The sequence below is a fragment of the Grammomys surdaster genome, unplaced genomic scaffold (assembly GCF_004785775.1).
Source record: "Grammomys surdaster isolate TR1022 unplaced genomic scaffold, NIH_TR_1.0 125319, whole genome shotgun sequence".
In the NCBI taxonomy this organism is placed as follows: Eukaryota; Metazoa; Chordata; class Mammalia; order Rodentia; family Muridae; genus Grammomys; species Grammomys surdaster.
In genome coordinates, this window is record NW_021620197.1 from 1,354,084 (window position 1) to 1,372,789 (window position 18,706).

General features: G+C 43.6%; 2 protein-coding genes across 2 annotated transcripts in view; both read right to left on the reverse strand.

Moving 5' to 3' along the window:
• Oca2 (OCA2 melanosomal transmembrane protein) overlaps positions 1-8,915 on the reverse strand; it is a 305,312-nt gene extending 296,397 nt beyond the window's left edge. Inside the window, exon 1 of the mRNA XM_028785690.1 lies at positions 8,809-8,915. Coding sequence (XP_028641523.1) covers positions 8,809-8,811 — 3 coding nt within the window. The 5' untranslated portion in view covers positions 8,812-8,915. The remainder of the gene's footprint in view (positions 1-8,808) is intronic.
• Positions 8,916-17,005: 8,090 nt separating this feature from the next.
• Positions 17,006-18,706, reverse strand: part of Herc2 (HECT and RLD domain containing E3 ubiquitin protein ligase 2) — a 52,808-nt gene continuing 51,107 nt past the window's right edge. Inside the window, exon 36 of the mRNA XM_028785683.1 lies at positions 17,006-17,950. Coding sequence (XP_028641516.1) covers positions 17,678-17,950 — 273 coding nt within the window. The 3' untranslated portion in view covers positions 17,006-17,677. The remainder of the gene's footprint in view (positions 17,951-18,706) is intronic.

The window sequence follows — 18,706 nt, forward strand, 5'->3', positions numbered from 1 at the left end:
GACTCAGAAGTAAATCCACACACCTACAGACACCTGATTTTTTTTTTTTTTTATAAAGAAGCCAGAAATACACAATGGAAAAAAGACAGCATATTCAACAAATGGTGCTGGTCTAACTGGATGCCTCCATGTAGAAGAATGCAAATAGATTCATATTTATCATCCTGCACAAAATTCAAGTCCAAGTGGATCAAAGACCTCAACACAAAACCAGATACAATGAACCTGATAGAAGAGAAAGTGGGGAAAATCATAAACAGAACACCAATAGCACAGACACTAAGATCAGCAATTAATAATTGGGACTTCATGAGACTTAAGAGCTTCTGTAAGACAAATGATACCTTCAACAGGACAAAATAGCAGCCTACAGAATGGTAAAGATTTTCACCAATTCCACATCCTATAGAAGACTAATATCCAAAATACAGAAAGAACTCAGTATTTAAAGTGAGGTACAAATCTAAATAGAGAACTCTCAATGGAGGAATCTCACAAAGCTGAGAAGCATTTTTAAAAACGTTCAACATCTTTAGCCATCAGGGAAATGTAAATCAAAACTACATTGAGATCCCATCTTACACCTGTTACAGCAATAACACAAATGACAATTCATGCTGTGAGGATGTGAAGTAAGGGGAACACTTCTCCACCGCCAATGGGAATATAAACTTGTACAGCCACTATGGAAATAAATATGGTGTCTCCTTAGAAATTTGAAAATTGGCCTACCTCAAGACCCAGCTATACTACTCCTGTGCACATACCAAAAGGACACTCTATCATATCACAGCCATACATGCTCAACTATGTTCAAGGCTGCTTTATTCATAATTGCCAGAAACTGGAAACAACCTAGATGTCCCTCAATCAAAGAACTGATAAAGGAAATATGTTACATTTACACAATGGGGTATTATTCACCTTTTTGATTTTTAAACAGAAATGGCATCATGGAATTTGCAAGCAAATGGATAGAACTAGGGGGAAAACCCCATCCTGAGTGCGGTAACCCAGATCCAGAAAGATAAACATGGTATGTACTCACTTATAAGTGGATATTAGCTGTAAAGTAAAGGATAAACATGCTACAATCCACAGACTCAGAAAGGCTAAGTAACAAGGAGGGGCTCTAGGATGGATGCATGGATTTGCCTGGGAAGCAGAAACTGAATAGATTTTTGTGGATGGATTAGGGTGGATGGGGATGGGAATCGGAAAGATCAGGTGGGGATAGGTAGGAAGAGATTGAGGGAGAGATATGATTGAATTGAAGAGCATTTGTTGGGGGACTGTGGAAGCCTAGTGTAGTGGAAACTCCCCGTAATCTATGAGGGTGGCCCTTGTGAGAACTACTAGTCATCGAAGACACGGGCAGAGTACAGCCTGCAGAATCATCTCTGCAGGGCTCATGGAGGTTCACAGAGACTGAATTGGGAGTCACAGAGCCTGCATTCGTCTGCACTAGGTCCTCTGCATATATTTTAAAGTTGTTGACTTGGTGTTTTTGTGGGACTCCAGAAGGAGTAGGAGTGTCTCATTTGCCTACTTTTGGAAACTTTTTCCTTTCTGTGTTGCCTTGCCCAGTCTTGAAGTGAGGTTTGTTCTTGATTTTATTGTAACCTGTTGTGCTGTGTTCTGTTGATGTCCCCTGGAGGGCTATCTTTTATTCTGGGTGGGAGGGAAGGGAGGTAGGAGTTGATCTGGGGGAGAAGGGAAGTGTGTTAAGGAACCAGGAGGCATGGAGGAAGGGGAAGTTACAGTTGAGCTTGATTCTTAAATATTTTCATCCTGGTAAGAACAAGCCAGTTCTATGTTTTAGCTGATTCCACATACAAAAAAAAAAAAAAAAAATAGGCTCTGATATTTAAATTTTAAACAGACATTTTATTAGGCAAAGATGCTTAATAAAACTTAATATTTCATTACTAAGGATAATGACATTAAACAGCAATTTTGAAACATCATAAATTGTTAGAAGCTAGGCATGGAGGCTCACATCTATAATTCCAGCAACTGGAGGCAGACACAGAGGAATGGCCATGAGTTTGAAGCCGGGTCCGCCTAGGCTACAGAGCAAGATCGTATTTTTAAAGATAAATAAAAATAAAAATCTAAAACAACAGAATATATATCATGACAAGTTAAGAGAGAAAGATCAGGGGATAAAGAAATGCTTTATTTTAGTATTATTGATGGTGTTTTCCCTTGGTCTTTTAACAAAAGGCTCTGCAAATTATGTGATTGGCCTGGTACAAGAGCATCATCTTCTGCCTGAACTTAATACTGCGTGTTTTTAGAGCATTCCATTAACATATGTTTGGGACTAAATACTTGAATCTTCAACCCTAAATTCACATAGTGATATCTTCCTGCATGTGATGGTGTTAGGAGATGGTTTCTGCAGACAGATTGGGGACTATCGTATGTAATGTGTAGGAAGAGCTAAGGTGGGAGGAGCTAGGAGAGGAAGAGGAGGGGTTGAGAGAGGAAGAGAAAAAAGGAAGAGGAGGAGCTAGAGAGGGCAGAGATGTAGGAGGATGGAGAACCACACAGGTATGGAGAACACCCATGGGGAACAACTTACAAACTTATAATTAGGTTACCTAATTGGGATACAACTCTCTTTGTATGGGCATCTTGTTATTAATCATTATCAAACATACAAAGCCTTTGATTATAAGAATTAGAGTCTCATTCTCTTACCGGGCCCGCATGGATGGCGGAATGGTCTGGGCATTGCCCTGCCTTGCGGAGACAACGTGGAAGATTGGCAGAGCCATCTCTCACGCTGGCATCTAGTGGGAGGCAGGGCTGGTGTTTCTGGCGGCCAGTTCTAGCTGCAGTGCGCACATGGCCTCAGGCCGAGAAACATGGCCGCTGGGCTAGGCAAAGCCGCTACAGCTTAGATAGTCGGCTTGACCAGAGGCCAGTTTTAAATAATTACTACAACAGTGATGGAATTAGGAGGTGGTCTCTAGAGAAGAAGTGGAGTCTAAGGAGGAAGGAAGCCATGGCAGTGAAGCCTTCATGAATGGGATCAGTGTCTTTCTAAGAGTCTTCAGAGTTTGCTTCTCTTCTTGGCATATGTGGACACTGACTGAAGACTCCATCTGTGAACCAGGAATCTGCATATACCTTCATCTTAGACTGCCTAACTTCCTACTCTGTGAAAAAATAATGTTTGTTGTTTACGCCACCAAGATTACAGAAGTAATCTTGTCCCGTGAAGAAATAGAATATGGTTAAGTCTTGCAAGAGAAAAATAAGAATTAATAAATATACTATAAAGATCCACACAACAGAATATAATTCAACAGCAAGAGACAATGATTTATAAATACCAGTAGACCTCCCACAGTTTGGAGGAAACTGTAGATAATATGTTCAGAGAAGGAGGTCAGTCAACAAAATGCTGTATTTTGCCTAACTTCATGTAAGTGCAAAATATTTCTAATAGACAAATCCACAGGGACATCAGATCTGTGGACCATAGCAAAACAGGAAATCTCTGCTGGAGGCTTCAGATACTATCTGATAGCTTCCTTAGCTTTTGAGTTGGTAGAAGCTAAGAATCTGTTAACGCATTCCAAAGGTTTTGCTAAAAGGATGTTAAAAGGATGCTGCATAGGATACAGAAAGTAGACCCAAAATAGCTATTCAAGGGGTTAAATCAATCCGGATTGGCAACATCTCAACCCTCCACAATCATGGAGTTCTAATAGTCAATCGTTCACAAAGAATATTCAACATAGGTGCAGCTTCCTCTCTGAGAGCTTCAGGTCACACCCTTATCACACAGAAGTTGTCCTCCTGGACAGCTATCTCAACATTTATAAAAGTTCAGCAAAAATGGAAAAGAATTCAGAGGTTTCTCAGGTTTTTGTGGTTGCTGTTTTGCTGTTGCCTGTTCTGTTTTGTGTGTGGTTAAGTAAAGGGGAACAGCCATATCACAGGACGTCCATGAACACAGCAAAATGGTTGACTTTGCAAAATGGGAACTCAGAGTGAAAAAAAAATCTCTGAAGGCCACATACTGCTTGGTCCCATGTGTCAGCATCCTTTAGGTGACAACCGGACAGACAGGGGGAACAAATCAGTATACATGCAGCAGCCGATCAGGGTTGGGGATGTACCCACACAAGGGCACAAGAGGACCATGCAGGGGTTAAGATTCCCTGAACGTTGATTGTGTCAGCGTCCTAGTTGTGATAGCCCACTAACTGGTACAAGCTTTTAGCACTGACAAACACTAGGTCCTAGCCATAAGGGATCTCTCTGGATTACCTCTTAAAATTGTGTGGGACTCTTCAGCCTCAGCCACTGCTCATCTCAAGCCCACTTCCACCATGTTCTGCTCTCCCAATTTGATGACTAATACTCCTGTGAGAATCACCACTAACTCCTGAGGTCTGCCCCTACTCACCCTTCCGTGACTGCTGAGGTTTGGCCTCAGGTGAAGTTCTTCTTCTTTAGGTACTGACTTCTTCTGCTCTTCCTGGCTTTACTCAGAGACCAGCAGCCTCCCCACTGCAGCTTCCAATATCAGTCACTCTGTGGAGATGGTTTCCCAGCCCGCTCTGAGCTCAATATTCTCCAGTGGTCATACCCAACATGACTCAGCATGAGCCTGCTGTAGCTTGCCCACTTTCTGTGGCCTTCTCTTTGGGGGACACTGTAGACACTGCCCCGCTTGACTCACATGTTTTATCTAGTTCTTCCGAACACATTCTAAATCCAGATGTTTGCATTTGAATGTCATCCCTTACACTGAAACACCCCTGTCCTAGCCTATCCAATAGGGATCCAACCCATGACCTGTCCTCTTGGAAACTTCCATACCACCATGGCCTGGCCTCTGGAGTCACCCTACCACCCTAGCACCAGCCCATCCTTGGAAGGAGGGGAGGGCTCCAAACCCCTCAGTTCATAGTGTGAGCACTGCCTTGTGTTCTCTGCCTCAGCTTGACTGAGCCCTACTGGGTGCCATGCACCTGCCCTACCAGGTGCGTGTAATAATCACCCTGAAGACCTCATATGGGAGGACATGGCCTTGTACCTCAGGCCACAGACAGCTCTTTCTCAGCAAAACGTATACCAAAACAATAATAATAACTTGAGCATCCTTCTGTTTTAAGGAAAACGAATGGATTCCATGACTTTCTTGAAAAGAAACTAATATTTATGAGTTTCTTTCCACAATATTTATTAGTTTCTTTTTATAATCAGTGGAATCTTGCAGCCTTCATACTTGACCCTAAGCCACCCATTGTGTCCGCTTCCCACACTCCCGCTGTTCTATTTCCTCCCCCACCAGGTCCAGCAAAGCTCCCTATCACCTTGCCCCACCTCTTTCAATTGCTCTGTCACTCTTATCTCTCCCAAGCCCTCCCTCTATACCCTACCATCACCTTGCCTGGTGATGCTCCCCAACCTTGTTCTAAGTCACAGTTGGGCCCTGATAATCCTTACGGGCACATGTCAAACACATAACAGAGACTTAATTGGAAGATATCACTGGATAATAAGGCAGCCAGAAGCTAAGGCACAACACCCAGGGTGGGGCACTCTTCAGGACAAGAAGTCTGTCACTGCTGAGGAAGAGACACTTCTGCTTCTGAGTTTTCTCCTCTTGGTGCTATCTGTCATGGATTTCTCACCTGGTGAGAATGGACCAGCAATTGACTTGATTAAAAGAGGATGCATAAGAAGAGATGCCCTGTATACTCAAACCAGGCCTGTATACCCTGAGTCCTGACCAGGACCTAAAATCTCTCAGCTCTTCCCCATGACTCCGGGGGGTTCTGAGCATGGTGAGGTGGTTGACACTAATGGAGCAGAGATCAGTGTTGGTGCAAACAAGCTGGAGGGCATCTGAGGGACAGGAAGTAGAAAGATGCGGAGGTCCAAGCAATTGGCCTGCCCTCTGTGCTGCCAGCTCAGCAAAGCCATATCTCAGCAACCAGCTCATTAGTAAACTGCCATCCTCTACTAACTCTTAGCTGGGGTGGTAGGTGCCACCCTGTGTGTGCCAAGCATGTCACCAATGCCAGATCACTCAACGCCTCACTGTAACCAATGTGTTTCAGGTCCTGTGAGTTCCTGTTATTACCTGTTCTCTATGTTGAACATCACAATCCCAACAGCTATGCAGAGCTGTTGTAGGGATGAGCCTGTGGGTCTGGTTAGGACTCTACCGTCATTTCATGTCCACCAGGTCAGTGGGTAATGCAGCTAGGCATCCCCTAGACAAAGTAGCTGAGTTTGGGGCAGCCCCTTTTTAATGTAGGAAACTCAGGATGCCCAGGGGCAAAGAGTATCACACTAAGGACAGCTAGGTCAGGCTGTTCCCCTCTGCAGGGCGAGAACATAAGCCACTGTTCCATTTATTCCTTTGGTTTGATTTTGTAGCATGTGAACTTGATTAAAGCTTCTGGATCATTCAACCAAATGGCGTGCATGATTATTAATCACTTCTTGTTTTAAAGAGTCCTCTTGCAACCAGGAAGGAGAGCCTGGGCTGGCAAACCGGAAGGAAGGTGACCTTCTCTACACAGCAAAAGGTCTTAGGGTAAAGAGGGCTTTGTTCTGAGAATACCCACAGGGCCTCCAGAGCATGGACAGTTCACCACAGGGATCACAGCTCTGGGTAAGGAAGAGAAAGTCATATGAGTTGCGTAACCAGGGTCTGTCTGAACCCCTTGACCAGTCAGGACCAGGACCCAGGCCCTGTCTGTCAGCTCCGGCTTGGAGTGGCTCTGCTCATTGCTGTGCAGCTAGCTTTCTTTGACACATCCTGCAGAGCAGCTTGGAAACCCTGAACCTTTACTGAAAGCAGGAGACGCAAGCACGGCCTCATCTGATTCCCTCTGTGCTGCAGAATACGTCTTCACTCTGCATCAGCTTCATGGCAGGGTTCCTCAGGGGGACCTTAACCAAGTATAAGGTCCCCGTACCACTTGGACTGCGTTTCTGTCGAAGCACGGATAAGCTGTCTAGTTGAAGGTGGCAGGGCCTCTCAAGGTACTAGGGAGTGCCTCTGCCCTTAGGCAGGACAGGGGGTGTGGGGGAAAGATGACAAAATTCTTCATCAAAGCACCTGAAAAACCAACATCCTGCAAAGACAAAGGCTGGCAGCTCAAGGTAATTGTTGGAAGTGTGTGTGTTTGGGGTGGGAGGGGACGAGGGGAGTTTGAGGAGAGGCTGAGTGAGGACTACTCTCTTTTCCCAAACACAAGGACAGGCACACCAAGCTCCCTTCTCCCCCAGCTTTTTCTTATCCTGACATTTCTGGGATCTCACAGCAGGCCTACCTCTCTCTACCTCTAACTAAAAGACCTTCCTTCTCTCTCCTGAGAGGGAAGATCCTCACCTATCATACATGCATACAGACAGACAAACAGACATACAGACACACACAGAGAGAGACATACACACACACACACACACACACACACACACACACACACACATTGCTGCAGCTCTTCTGCAGCCCAGACCACTATCTCTTAGCCTCTTGTCTCTGTGGAAACGAAGGTGTTCAAATACCCCCAGACTCCCAAAGTTCCCTTAGCCACCCACCCCATAGTAGCCCCATGCCTGATCCTACCACATATCCAAAGTGTACCCCTATCCAACCCACTATCGCCATGGCCCACACTTCACCTGAAGATCCATCACTAGCCAAATGTTCCCTGTCCTGACCTAGCAGCCACTTTGGGTTTCATGTCTATGGGTTGGTTTTGCTTTGAGACAAGCAGACATCTTTCAGCAGGAAAGGTTTTTGTTTGTTTGTTTGCTTGCTTGCTTGCTTGGTTTTTTTTGTGAACCCTCATTTCTTGTTCCTTACCACCTAGCCCACACCACACACACTGGCCAAAGTTCCAGGTGAGGACATTGCTGGTCTCCAGGGGGAGTCAAGACCGCTCTCTTCCCAATAGTAGTTGCTCATGTCCTTAGAACTCAGCTAACTGAGGTTGGAGGTGTCGAGAAAACTTATGCTCTTAAGTCACCCCTAGCTTATACCCAATGTGAACAACTGTACTTCCGAAATCTTTTCCGGCCATCTGGAGCTTTCCTCTGTTTTCAGATAGAGTCCCCAGCAGCTTTCACAGGAGAGTTGGTACCACTAGCTACACTAGCTGGTGCTCATAGCCTCCCAGCCTTTGGTGGGCCTCGTGCCTGTCCAGATCAGGTTCCAGCTGTCAAGCAAACCTCAGGGAGTGGCATTTTTATAACCGTTTCAGTGGGCAGCTGCCTTTCACAACTATTAGCCCAAATGTAGGCTTTGTAGAATTGTCACATTGATTTAAGTCAGTGTTTCTCAAACATCACTGCATGTTAAAGACACCGAGAAAGCTTTACAAGCTAAAGGCCCCAGGGCTTTGATTTCCTGAAGATGTCCACTCACTAAGACTTCTGTGCTTAATAACCATGCTGTGGATAAGAGTTGACTATCTGAATCCCCGTTTATTTCCCTGTGTGTGAATAGACAAAAAAAAAAAAAAGCATTAGCCTTGAGGGATTTAATGTTCTCACTTCAGTGAGTTCCATTCCAACGAAATACCTAAAGGCCAGGCTCTTATTTCCAAGTTCTCTTCCACATCCCTCATTGTCCTGGGACATAGCCTCCCAGGGAGCATCAAAAGCTGTTGTTCCTACTACTATTATTACTGCTGCTGCTGGGCACTCAGTTAAAATCAGAAATGCTCGTACAAACTGCTCAATCACATCTGCATATTTTCAGTATAGACTTGTTACCCCTACTAGTTTCCCAGAATAAAAGGCTATTCCCTTCTGACTCCCAACCATCACTTTATCTGATGACTTACCGATCTTTCTCCAGCAGTGAAGTCTAGTGTCCAGATCCAAAGGCTCTGAGTCGTGGAACACAACCCTTGGGGTAAGATTTCTCAGCAGGCACTTGCGGCCCAGGAGGGTTGGATAGCTTGTGCTCCTCACCACACCCTCTGCTGGCCACGCCCACAGACCTTCACGGAGCTGGAAGGCTCAGTGCCCCCAACCCCCACTTGAGAATGGTCCAGCAGCATGAGAGAGCCTCAGCAGGGAAATGGAGAGCCTTGCTGCAGAAGCCAGGCTTTTGGAAAATCCCAGTCATGTGTAGCAAACTCAAGCCTTCATAGATGGCAAAGGATGTGGCAGATTTTTCCTTAAGACAAGACCTGAGGAAATGTAAACTGGTCTGCATTTTAAGAACTGCCTACTGGAGATGATTAACTTTCTCATTATCTTGTTCTCCTCCAACTCAGGACTGTGGCCAAGGTTACATCCAAGGAAAGCACCATCATACAACACATACATGAACACAAATTAATATGCAAAGACTGCTCACAGAAATAATAAACTACATGGAAATGCATAAACTGTACAGGTACCCAAAAGTCCGTATAGACGGCGTGATATGCAATTATAAACACAAACTACACAGACCCAATGCACACATGAAGTACATACATACACAGAGTTGCAAACAGGTACAGAAGCAGACACATAACATATATCATACATGCAGACATAAATTACAAGATGACACAGTGCCCAGTGTCCCAGCGGTCCCCAGTGCCTCCATACAGATCAGCAAAATGTTAAAGTATTCACTGTAGCAACCTAGGGAGCTGCTTTCCACTCCCCCACCATTCACAGATTTTTAATAATTTAGACTATTTTGTGTGCGTGTGTGCGTGTGTGTGTGTGTGTGTGTGTGTGTGTTCATGAATACTACAGGAGACAACTTGAAGGAGTCACTTTTCTCCTTCTAGCATGTGGTTTCCAGTGACCAAAGTCAGGTCATTGGGTTCTGCTGCAAGTGCCCTTACTTGCTGAGCCATTTTGCTCACCCCCATTTCTAGATTTTTTGGGTGGCTTCTCTAAGCGAGCCTGCTAGACAGCTCAGCCAAGCTTTATCAGGTGCCTTATCATACCCAACAAGATCTACTTCTGAGGTCTTACTTGGATCAAACCTCTGGCGGGAAAACCCTTTCCCCAACTTCTCTACATCAGAACCTGATAAGAAACTCATGAAAAGGAGACCCACGAGTAGGGGTCTTGCTGCCCACTGTATGTGTACATCTCTGTACATAGAAATGGCTTGAAGCAGCATACATAGGCACACTGCCTGCAGGTGCCAGGCACTGCATAGGAATGGCTGGAGTTTGGAGGCTCTTGGCTCTGTCCACAAAGTAATAGCACAAAAAAGCTGCTTGTAAGAGGAGCTTAGTAATCTCCTGAAGAGAATCATTTATCCCTGGAGCATGGCCATTGCTAGGAATATTTCGTTTTTAAAACATTCGAAGATTTATTTTCATAGCGTGTGTGTGTGTGTGTGTGTGTTTGTGTGTTTGTGTGTGTGTGTGTATGTCCACAGAAGCTAGAAGAGGGTGTTAGATGCCCAAAAGCTGGAATTAAAGGTGATTATTAGCTCCCTAACATGGTTGCTGGGAACCAAAGTTGGCTCCTCTGGAAAAACAGCAAATTCTCTCGACCACTGAGCCACCTCTCGGGTCCCTACATTTTTTTAACTTTTATTTTGTTTTAAATAGTGTTTATTTATTCTTTGACAAGTCACACAATGTATCTTGATCCAATCCATACCAACATCACCCACAGTTATCCCCAAAATATCCTTTTGCCCATCCATATCTCTCCTTCTGTTTCTTTTTATAACCCACTGAGTTCAGTTTGGACTGCCTGCTGATCTTGTACAGGTATTCATATGTAACCACAGCTGCAATGGGATCGTGAACACAGCAGGCAAGTCACATTGAGAAGACAGCCTTTCACAGATCTCCTCCCCAGTCTCTAACTCATATAGCGTTCTGTCCTCTCTTATGCAATGTTCTTTGTGCCTTGGGGTGTGTGGGTTGATACAGATGCTCCATTCAGGGCTGGGTACCCATACTCACTCATTCTCAGCCTTTTAACCAGTTGTGAGCCAGTATATTACCTGTTTCCCACTACAGAAGAAGCTTCTCCAGCCAAGGTTGAGAATGCTACTGGATGTTTACAAGTCACAAGCTTTAAAGCAAAACACAATACTCAGTGATGGATGTATCCAAGGGCTGCTCGATCAGCAGGGACCAAATATGTTTGTGGCACATGAACACTGACACCCCAGTTCCATACAAAGGAGAGCCCAAGCTTCCTGTGATCACTCCTACTGGGAAGTTTGTAGATGATGTCTCGATTCAGACTACCTATATATCAGGTGTGGGCGTGGCTCATGACCACTGTGGATCACAACCTAGTTGTGGGACAGAAAGCACAGGGAACCTGTCATAAGGAGGATTTATAAATGTTGATAGTGCAGGTATTGTCAAATATCAGGTTCCCTGTTTATGTGGCTGACAACTACTAGCAGTGGACTCCATTTGACAACTTTAGGGATGAGCTACATAGCTTTAACCCTTGAGAAAATCCTACCTCTGCCATGGGCTGGCTTAGACAACCAGTTCTTCATGTCCTATAAAAGTTCCTATACCTGGGACCTCTGGTGACAGATGTTAGAACAATGAGTCCCTCACAAAACAGTACAAAATCTCTGATCCAATGAAGGCACCTTTCCTTTCTTTCTCTTAATAGTCATGAGAACCACTGGGACCTCAGCACCTGGGCCCACACCTATCTACATGGGGAACTCTGCCAGAATAAAGAGTCAGCCAAATGCCTATGGCCACCAAAATATGTTGGCAAGAATAGCCACAAGAGGCCAAAGATGACTTCCATGCTGGTGGCAGAGTATAGAATATGTGACTTAGTCTCCCCCAACAGAGCTCAGGTATCACAGGTGCCTCCCCATAGCTGTAGGAAGAGTAGGTGTTATCCTAAGAACATCTAGGGAACCTAGGGGCCTCTGTGTCCTCTTCACTCTGCACTGCCCAAGGTACATGGACGTCACCTCTGAAGAAAGCAAAGGTTTGGGTTCCTAAAGTAGCCAGCAAGAGGCTCCTAAGACTTCCTGGAAAGTAGCCCCACTCCCTGGCCAACTTTCAGCCTCCTGTCCCTGGCCTGGCCACCTAATCTTTCACCTAACAACTCTACACTACCCAAGGGTGGCTGGTGTATGTCCCATCCAAGAGTTCGAAAGAACCACTGACCCTGAAATCAAAAGTCCTTTAGGGCTGGTTTCTGCCAGAAGTCGTGACCCTGTACCCTATTTGCTGCAGCCCATGGCGGGAGGAAGAAACCTGGATCAGTCAGCACCTGCTCTCCCTGACTGCAAGTTCTGATCCCAGGATTCAGAGCTTTCTTACTGCCTTGTTCTCAATTGAAAAGGATTTTTACCTAAACAATAAGATCTTAGTGAGAATTGATATGCTTAGACAGAGATCACTGCTATGAAGTTTTTTCTGATTTAAAAAAAAAGGTAAGGGTTAATCAGCTTATGTTAATGCCAAAACATGAGCTTTACCATGGAGACTGGTGAAGGATCACAAGACCCCAGCCACAAGGCCAACTTATACTCCCAGGAATCTCAGACTCACGTGTTGCCCAGGCTGCTCTGGTGGGCTAATCCTCGTGGATGGTGTGAGTAGTTCTATGTATGAAGTGAGGCCCAACACATTGCTCAGGCCTGGGTGCCTTTGGAGTCTCAGGGAGCCTGTCAGCTCCACTAACTGAATTCAGAGCAATTCAAAGGGGATTTCACAAAGAGCTCAAGCATTTCAAAAGAGGAATTTGACATTCCACGGACCTCTCTCCTTCAAAGGAATGTGTTTGTAAATCAAATAGCATACAGCACATAGACTTGGGGAGCTCTCTCTGGAAGTCATAGACTTCTAATTAAGCCTGGTGGTGGTACCTACCCACTGTAGACAGTCAGCAGTAGACAGAGACTGGACACATACCTCACTGATTAAAATAAACCCATCCGGGCAACATTACATCCATTAAATAAGCCAGGCATTGATAGCTACGGCAAAATCTCTTGTTCAGACTAACCCTGGATTAGGTACAGCCACTGGTAGATTAAAACAAAACAAAATAAAACACTATTCATTTTTTGATGACTTCATATGTGAATACAACATATTTCTTTGTACCATATAATACCAAGTGTCTATCCCATCCCCTCATACATTTTTAAAACTTAAACTATTTTGTGTGCATATGCATTTTGTTCATGCATCTACAGGTTGGGTATAGCTAGACAATGACTTGCAGGAGTCCGTTTTCTTCTTCTACTGTGTGGCACACAGTGATCAGGTGCCTTTACCAGCTGAGTCTTTTGCTTGCCCCTATTCCTAAATTTTGAGGTTGCTTCCGTAAGTAAACCTGCCAAACAGACTCAGTGGCTTTCTGACCCAGCAAGGTTAACTTCTGAGGTCTTGCTTGGATCAAGCCTCTGGAGGGAGAAGCCCCCACTCCAACTTCTCTAGTCAGAGCTCAGTAAGAAACTTCCTACTCCTACTAGTTCTTAGAGTTGCCTTGGCCAAGTCTTGGAGGAAAGGCAACTTACCACTGGGGACAATAGAGGAGTCCACCCATACAAGGAAATCAGCTGTTGACAGGAATCATAATGGTGAAGTGTATGAGGCATTACCATGCCTTGAATTTGGTTTGTCCCTAAGGGCTCATGTGTTAGAAGCTGAGTTTTCAATGGGGAATATTAGAAGTGAAAGGAATTGTGAGGCAAAGCTTGGTGGAAGGCTCTAAGGTCATTGTGTCTGCAGAAGAGATTATGGTAGATAGGTCTTGACTTTCAAGAGGCTTTTAATGAAAGAGCCAATCAGTCCTTCCTTGGCTCTCACCTTGAAATGTAGTCTTCCTTGTACATACATGTGCGTGCCATTGTAATACTGCCATGAAGTCATTACCAGAGCTAAGCAGAGTAAAATTATCTCCTACCCCCTATCATCCTTCCCACTCTCTTTTGAGATAGGATCTGCTGTGTGTTCCCTCTGGGTTGGTCAGTCATGACTATTACAATCTGAATTCAGGGAGGTTTGTTCATGAACAGGAGGTCTTCAAGAGATCCAGCCCACTAACTTTCCCTCCTGGAGAAAGAGGGAAGGTGTATGTGGCTCTCAAGACTCTCAAGGGACTCACGGGTCTCAAGGAATCACAGTGCTGACAGAGCACATAGAGTTCACAAGCTTTCACAATATTCCCAGAAATCACTCACTGTTCTGAGATTGTATTGTAATAATCCATGCAAGAAAGATATAGACAACCATGCTGGTTAAATGATAGTTGTCCTTTATTGGCCAGTGACCAAAAGCATGCTCATGCCTCAGTTTCTTGGTGCCAAAGCTCAGGGGTACAGCTTTTTAAAAGACAAAATGTACAAAGAACATAATTTATATCAAAATTAGATGAGGATCAGAGTAAACCTCGAAACATTCATTTCTGGCAGTTATTATTTCAAACATGACATGACATTTATTTTTGACTTATACTATCTTTAGTTATTTTAGTTTATGTTTAGTTTGCATAAACATTACTTTGGTTAATACACCTGGGCCATAGTTAAGGTCATGGAAATCTCAAATGTGTTACCAAGATATATATGACTGTTGTGGAGGTAAAAAGCTGAGAATTGCCTAAACAAACACAAAGTGGAGTCAGGACAATATGGTGTTACCTTAATCACTTCAATATATGAGATGAACAATTAACAGGAGGGAACTCTTCAGTAGTGTAGCTGTCTAAAACTTATTCAGGAGATGCTTCAGTTCCCAAATCAATCCTCACTTGCAAGAATGGACCTTTTGCTTGGAATCCTGGACACACAATCACTAAAAACACTACATGGAAGGTTGTAAGATACAGAAAAGTCAGTCTGGGACTGAGCTAGGATTTCCCTACTGGCTGGCATTTGTAGCTCCAAAAGGTGCCATGCAGGCTACAGGAGAATGGTCACCAATGGTCCAGCTTGGCTATGGACCCTTGCATATAACACTACCGGCATGTCTTGCAAGATCTCCTGCTGCTGCAATTTAGAACAACTGTTACTTTCCAACTGTATTTAAGTGTTAACTCCAGAGGAGGGATTTGTATTTGGCACCATAAACCTGATGTAGGGAAACCAGTACCCTGTAAGGTGGCTACAGCTATTGTTTTGTTAAATTGGCGTGTTTATATCAAATTCTTTTCTAAGCATTTGTGTTTGTGTCCATAGATGACTCAGCTGTCAGCTGTAGTGGAAGGCAACACCTTACGGTAACTGGTGGCAGTTACTTCATATGCTCCTATGAAGTCAAAATGCCAAGAATATCTTAGCCGTAGTCTGTACTGTTGCTGTAGCATAGCAGCCTAATATCCGACCATAAATGGAAGGAAACAATCTGATCACCCCATTCCCAACAAGACTCACCTACAGAAGACAGGTAGAAATAATGTTAGAGCTGGAGGAAGATGGTGTGTAATATATGTCTTTTTCAGGTTGAACACAACCATTGCCCTCAATCCTAAGATGAAGACTATTAATATCCACTCAGGGAGAGCTGGAGAGGGCTCAGGAGGCTCACAGTGCTGACAAGATCCTCATGCAGTCTCTGTCTTCTATGAAGTTACAGAAGAGGTCAACTGTTGACTGGGAAGAGGGACTCTTCAATAATGTGGCTGCCTTTAAGTTGCCCAGGTGTGATGGCTATTCTTGGTTGTCATTCTGACACATCTAGGAAGTGGAACCCTCGATGAGGAATAATCTCTATCAGACTAACCTATGGGCATGTCTGTGGGGCGTTTTCTTGATTGCTAATTGATACAAGGGGGCCCAGTGTACTACAAGCCAGTACCATGCCTAAGCAGGTGAAAGACAGCTGGATGTGAGCCTGAAAGCAGGCCTCAGCTTCCCTAATGATGGACTTGTAAAATGAGATAAGTAAGACCTTTCCTCCCCAACTCGTTTTTGGTCAAAGTAACTTATCAAGGCAACAGAAAGATAACTAGAATGCCAGGAGACTCATACAGTGCAACCTGTGCTGCTACAGGGGTGCTCTTCCGTGTTGTGGTTGGCCATGACGGTGGTGTAGCTGTCTTTTGAGCCAAGCATGCATGTTCCTGTCACTCCCATAAACTCTACAGTTTACCAAACTGGACTGAACAGAAGCCTTTCTTTGGTGTCTACCTGAGGTGAATAGAATTTTTTTTAACATCTCCCCAGGAAGTCATGAAAGGTAGTCAAGCTGATCTTGCACACAGAATCCTCCTGCCTCAGGCTCCCATGTACTAACATTCTTCATGAAATTAGTCAGCTTCAGGTATTTTGTTTCAATTACCAGAAAATAGATTATTCTGTAGTACCACGCTGCTTGTAAATTCAAGCAGATTGCACGTTTTTGTGTATTCTAAATACACAATCTACTACTGCTTTTGTTAGTAGTTAAACAACTATGATGTCTCAAACCAATTAATCTGCAATTAAAAATACTGGTAAAAACTCACAACACACATGATCAAGTGTGACTAAAAAGCTACACTCCTAAATGGCCTGTCTTCACAACAGTAGGTTTTTTGGCATAAATTCTGATATTTTGACTTCATATTAAGTTGCGCGTGGTTAAAAAGTTAAGAGTTAGTTGTCCTGTATCCTCTTGGACCAAAATGAAGCAGCTATGACTAAGAATCAAAGACAACTCAGTCTTAGTTTACAATTAATTTTTGCAAAAATCGCCTTCCAACATGAACTATAAATTTTTGACTCAAGCAGATACTAGATCTCAAGATCTAGCATACTAGGTCAGTTCTTCTATGCTGTTCTCTATTCTTCCATTTTTCAGAGAACTTACCATACACAGCAAACCCTACCCAGTGGCCAGTAGGACCAAAGGTATGCTTGACCCAGACCACTGGGAACAGGTATTGGGACTGAGCATGAGGGCATATTGACAGAGTTAGAGGAAGGAGCTCTGAGGGTCTCTGGGCCTCCTTGGGTCCTGAGAGCAGCAATCTTAATAAATGTCTCAGTGCTTTGTTAATGAATATGGTTTGGCTGTGGCAGATCCACATGTGCTAGTCTAATTGGTTAAGAAAGCTCAGCCTACAATTTTGTGACACATGGTTTATTTATAGAGGATTAAAATTTTGGCATATACATGACACAGACATTAAATACACTTTCCATGATAAAAATTATGATATTGTCCACTAAAATGCCTCAATTCCAATCACATAATACATATGCTAAAACGGTATACCCGGGGAGAAGAGGCCTGAATGGCATTTTTGTTTTCTGTTCTAAATAACTTCTAAATGCACTGAAGAAATAATAATTTAATGTTCAAAAAGCTTTTAATAAACAAATTCAGAGTAAAATTAGTTGAAATATTTATAATATGATTTCATCATTACACAGTATTTTCAATATACAATCAAGATGACACTGCAAAGGAAAAAGAAGGAATCTATTGCACCCACAAGTAGAAAGGCTTTATTTTAGTGATGCGGTTCTGTGTCCATATAAACATTTACACTGTAGTAAACACTGGGTCCTATAGGTAATGCAGCATTACGGGGAAGAAGTGCCCCATGAGTTCCTCATGCACAGGCTCATCTTGCCATTGTCCTACCACACAGTACTCTCAGCCAGCCAGTCTCTCTCTGTACCATACACTTCAAAGAGTGATATTCTTCATCAGGTGTACTCGACATTTACAATTTACACAGCAGGACGCTTCCTGCTTGTTCAGTTACATCTCTTCCTGATGGTGTTTCCATCTTAGTGTCCTGTCAAGTAGTCTTGTGTAGAGTCTGATGCAAAAGAGTCGGCATCCTCATTATCTGAGTCCTCACTGCTGTCGTCGGCAGCTGGCTCTCCGGTGAGAGCTATGCGAGCATAGTCATCTGTGTCTATGGACTTGCAGAAGTGGATGGCATACTTCAGCTTTTCCTCAAGCACCTGCTTGCAGGAATACCTGGGCAGCTTCAGCAGAAAGAAGCATGTGTATGACTCTGGAAGGAAGTGATCAGGAGGGTTGTATTTATCCAAGACCTGTTGGTGGAGAATATTAGTAAGAGATTGGGGTGAGGATAAGCAAAACTCAGCATTTAGTTTACTGTGTTCACATCATTATTACAGAAGCTATATATCTGGCTAGAATAAAAATATATATTTGGCTAGAAATAAAAACATTAAGAAAATGTAAAATTGAACCAATTTTTAGATATATAAAAAAGTAACTCATCCCTAGGTTCAGCAATAAAAGAAGCAAAACAATTTTACTGTGACCCCTGATCATCACCAAGCAGTCATGTGAAGGTGGCCAATAGAACAGCCTGATCCACTGTCTCCTACTGGTGTAGGTAAAGCCTCGCCACCTAGCTGACACCAGTCTATAATTGGGGCATTAGACTGGGGTCCACCAATTGATCGCCACAGATATTCTTTCTAAGAGCATCAACCCATTTTTGGCACCTACAGATCAAGATACTAGAAAGCAACAAAACTGAATTAATTGTTGTTTTAGAAAAATTGTTTGCTATCAAAGATGTTCCTGAAAGATAAGTATTTTGATAATTTTGGTACAGATGTGTCTCCAAGGCTATTGCTACCATGGTCTCAGGACAAAGAAGACTGTTAGGATTGGTTTTTCCTCCTCAGTGACCTTAAAAGGTAAACTGAGCTTGTTTAAATCACCAGACCATTGAGTTCTAAGACAAAGCAAACTTGTTCTCAAATGTATGAACAATCTCATTTTTCTCTGCTAGCATAATATTTAGTGACCTACCTGACCCAACTAGAAAATCA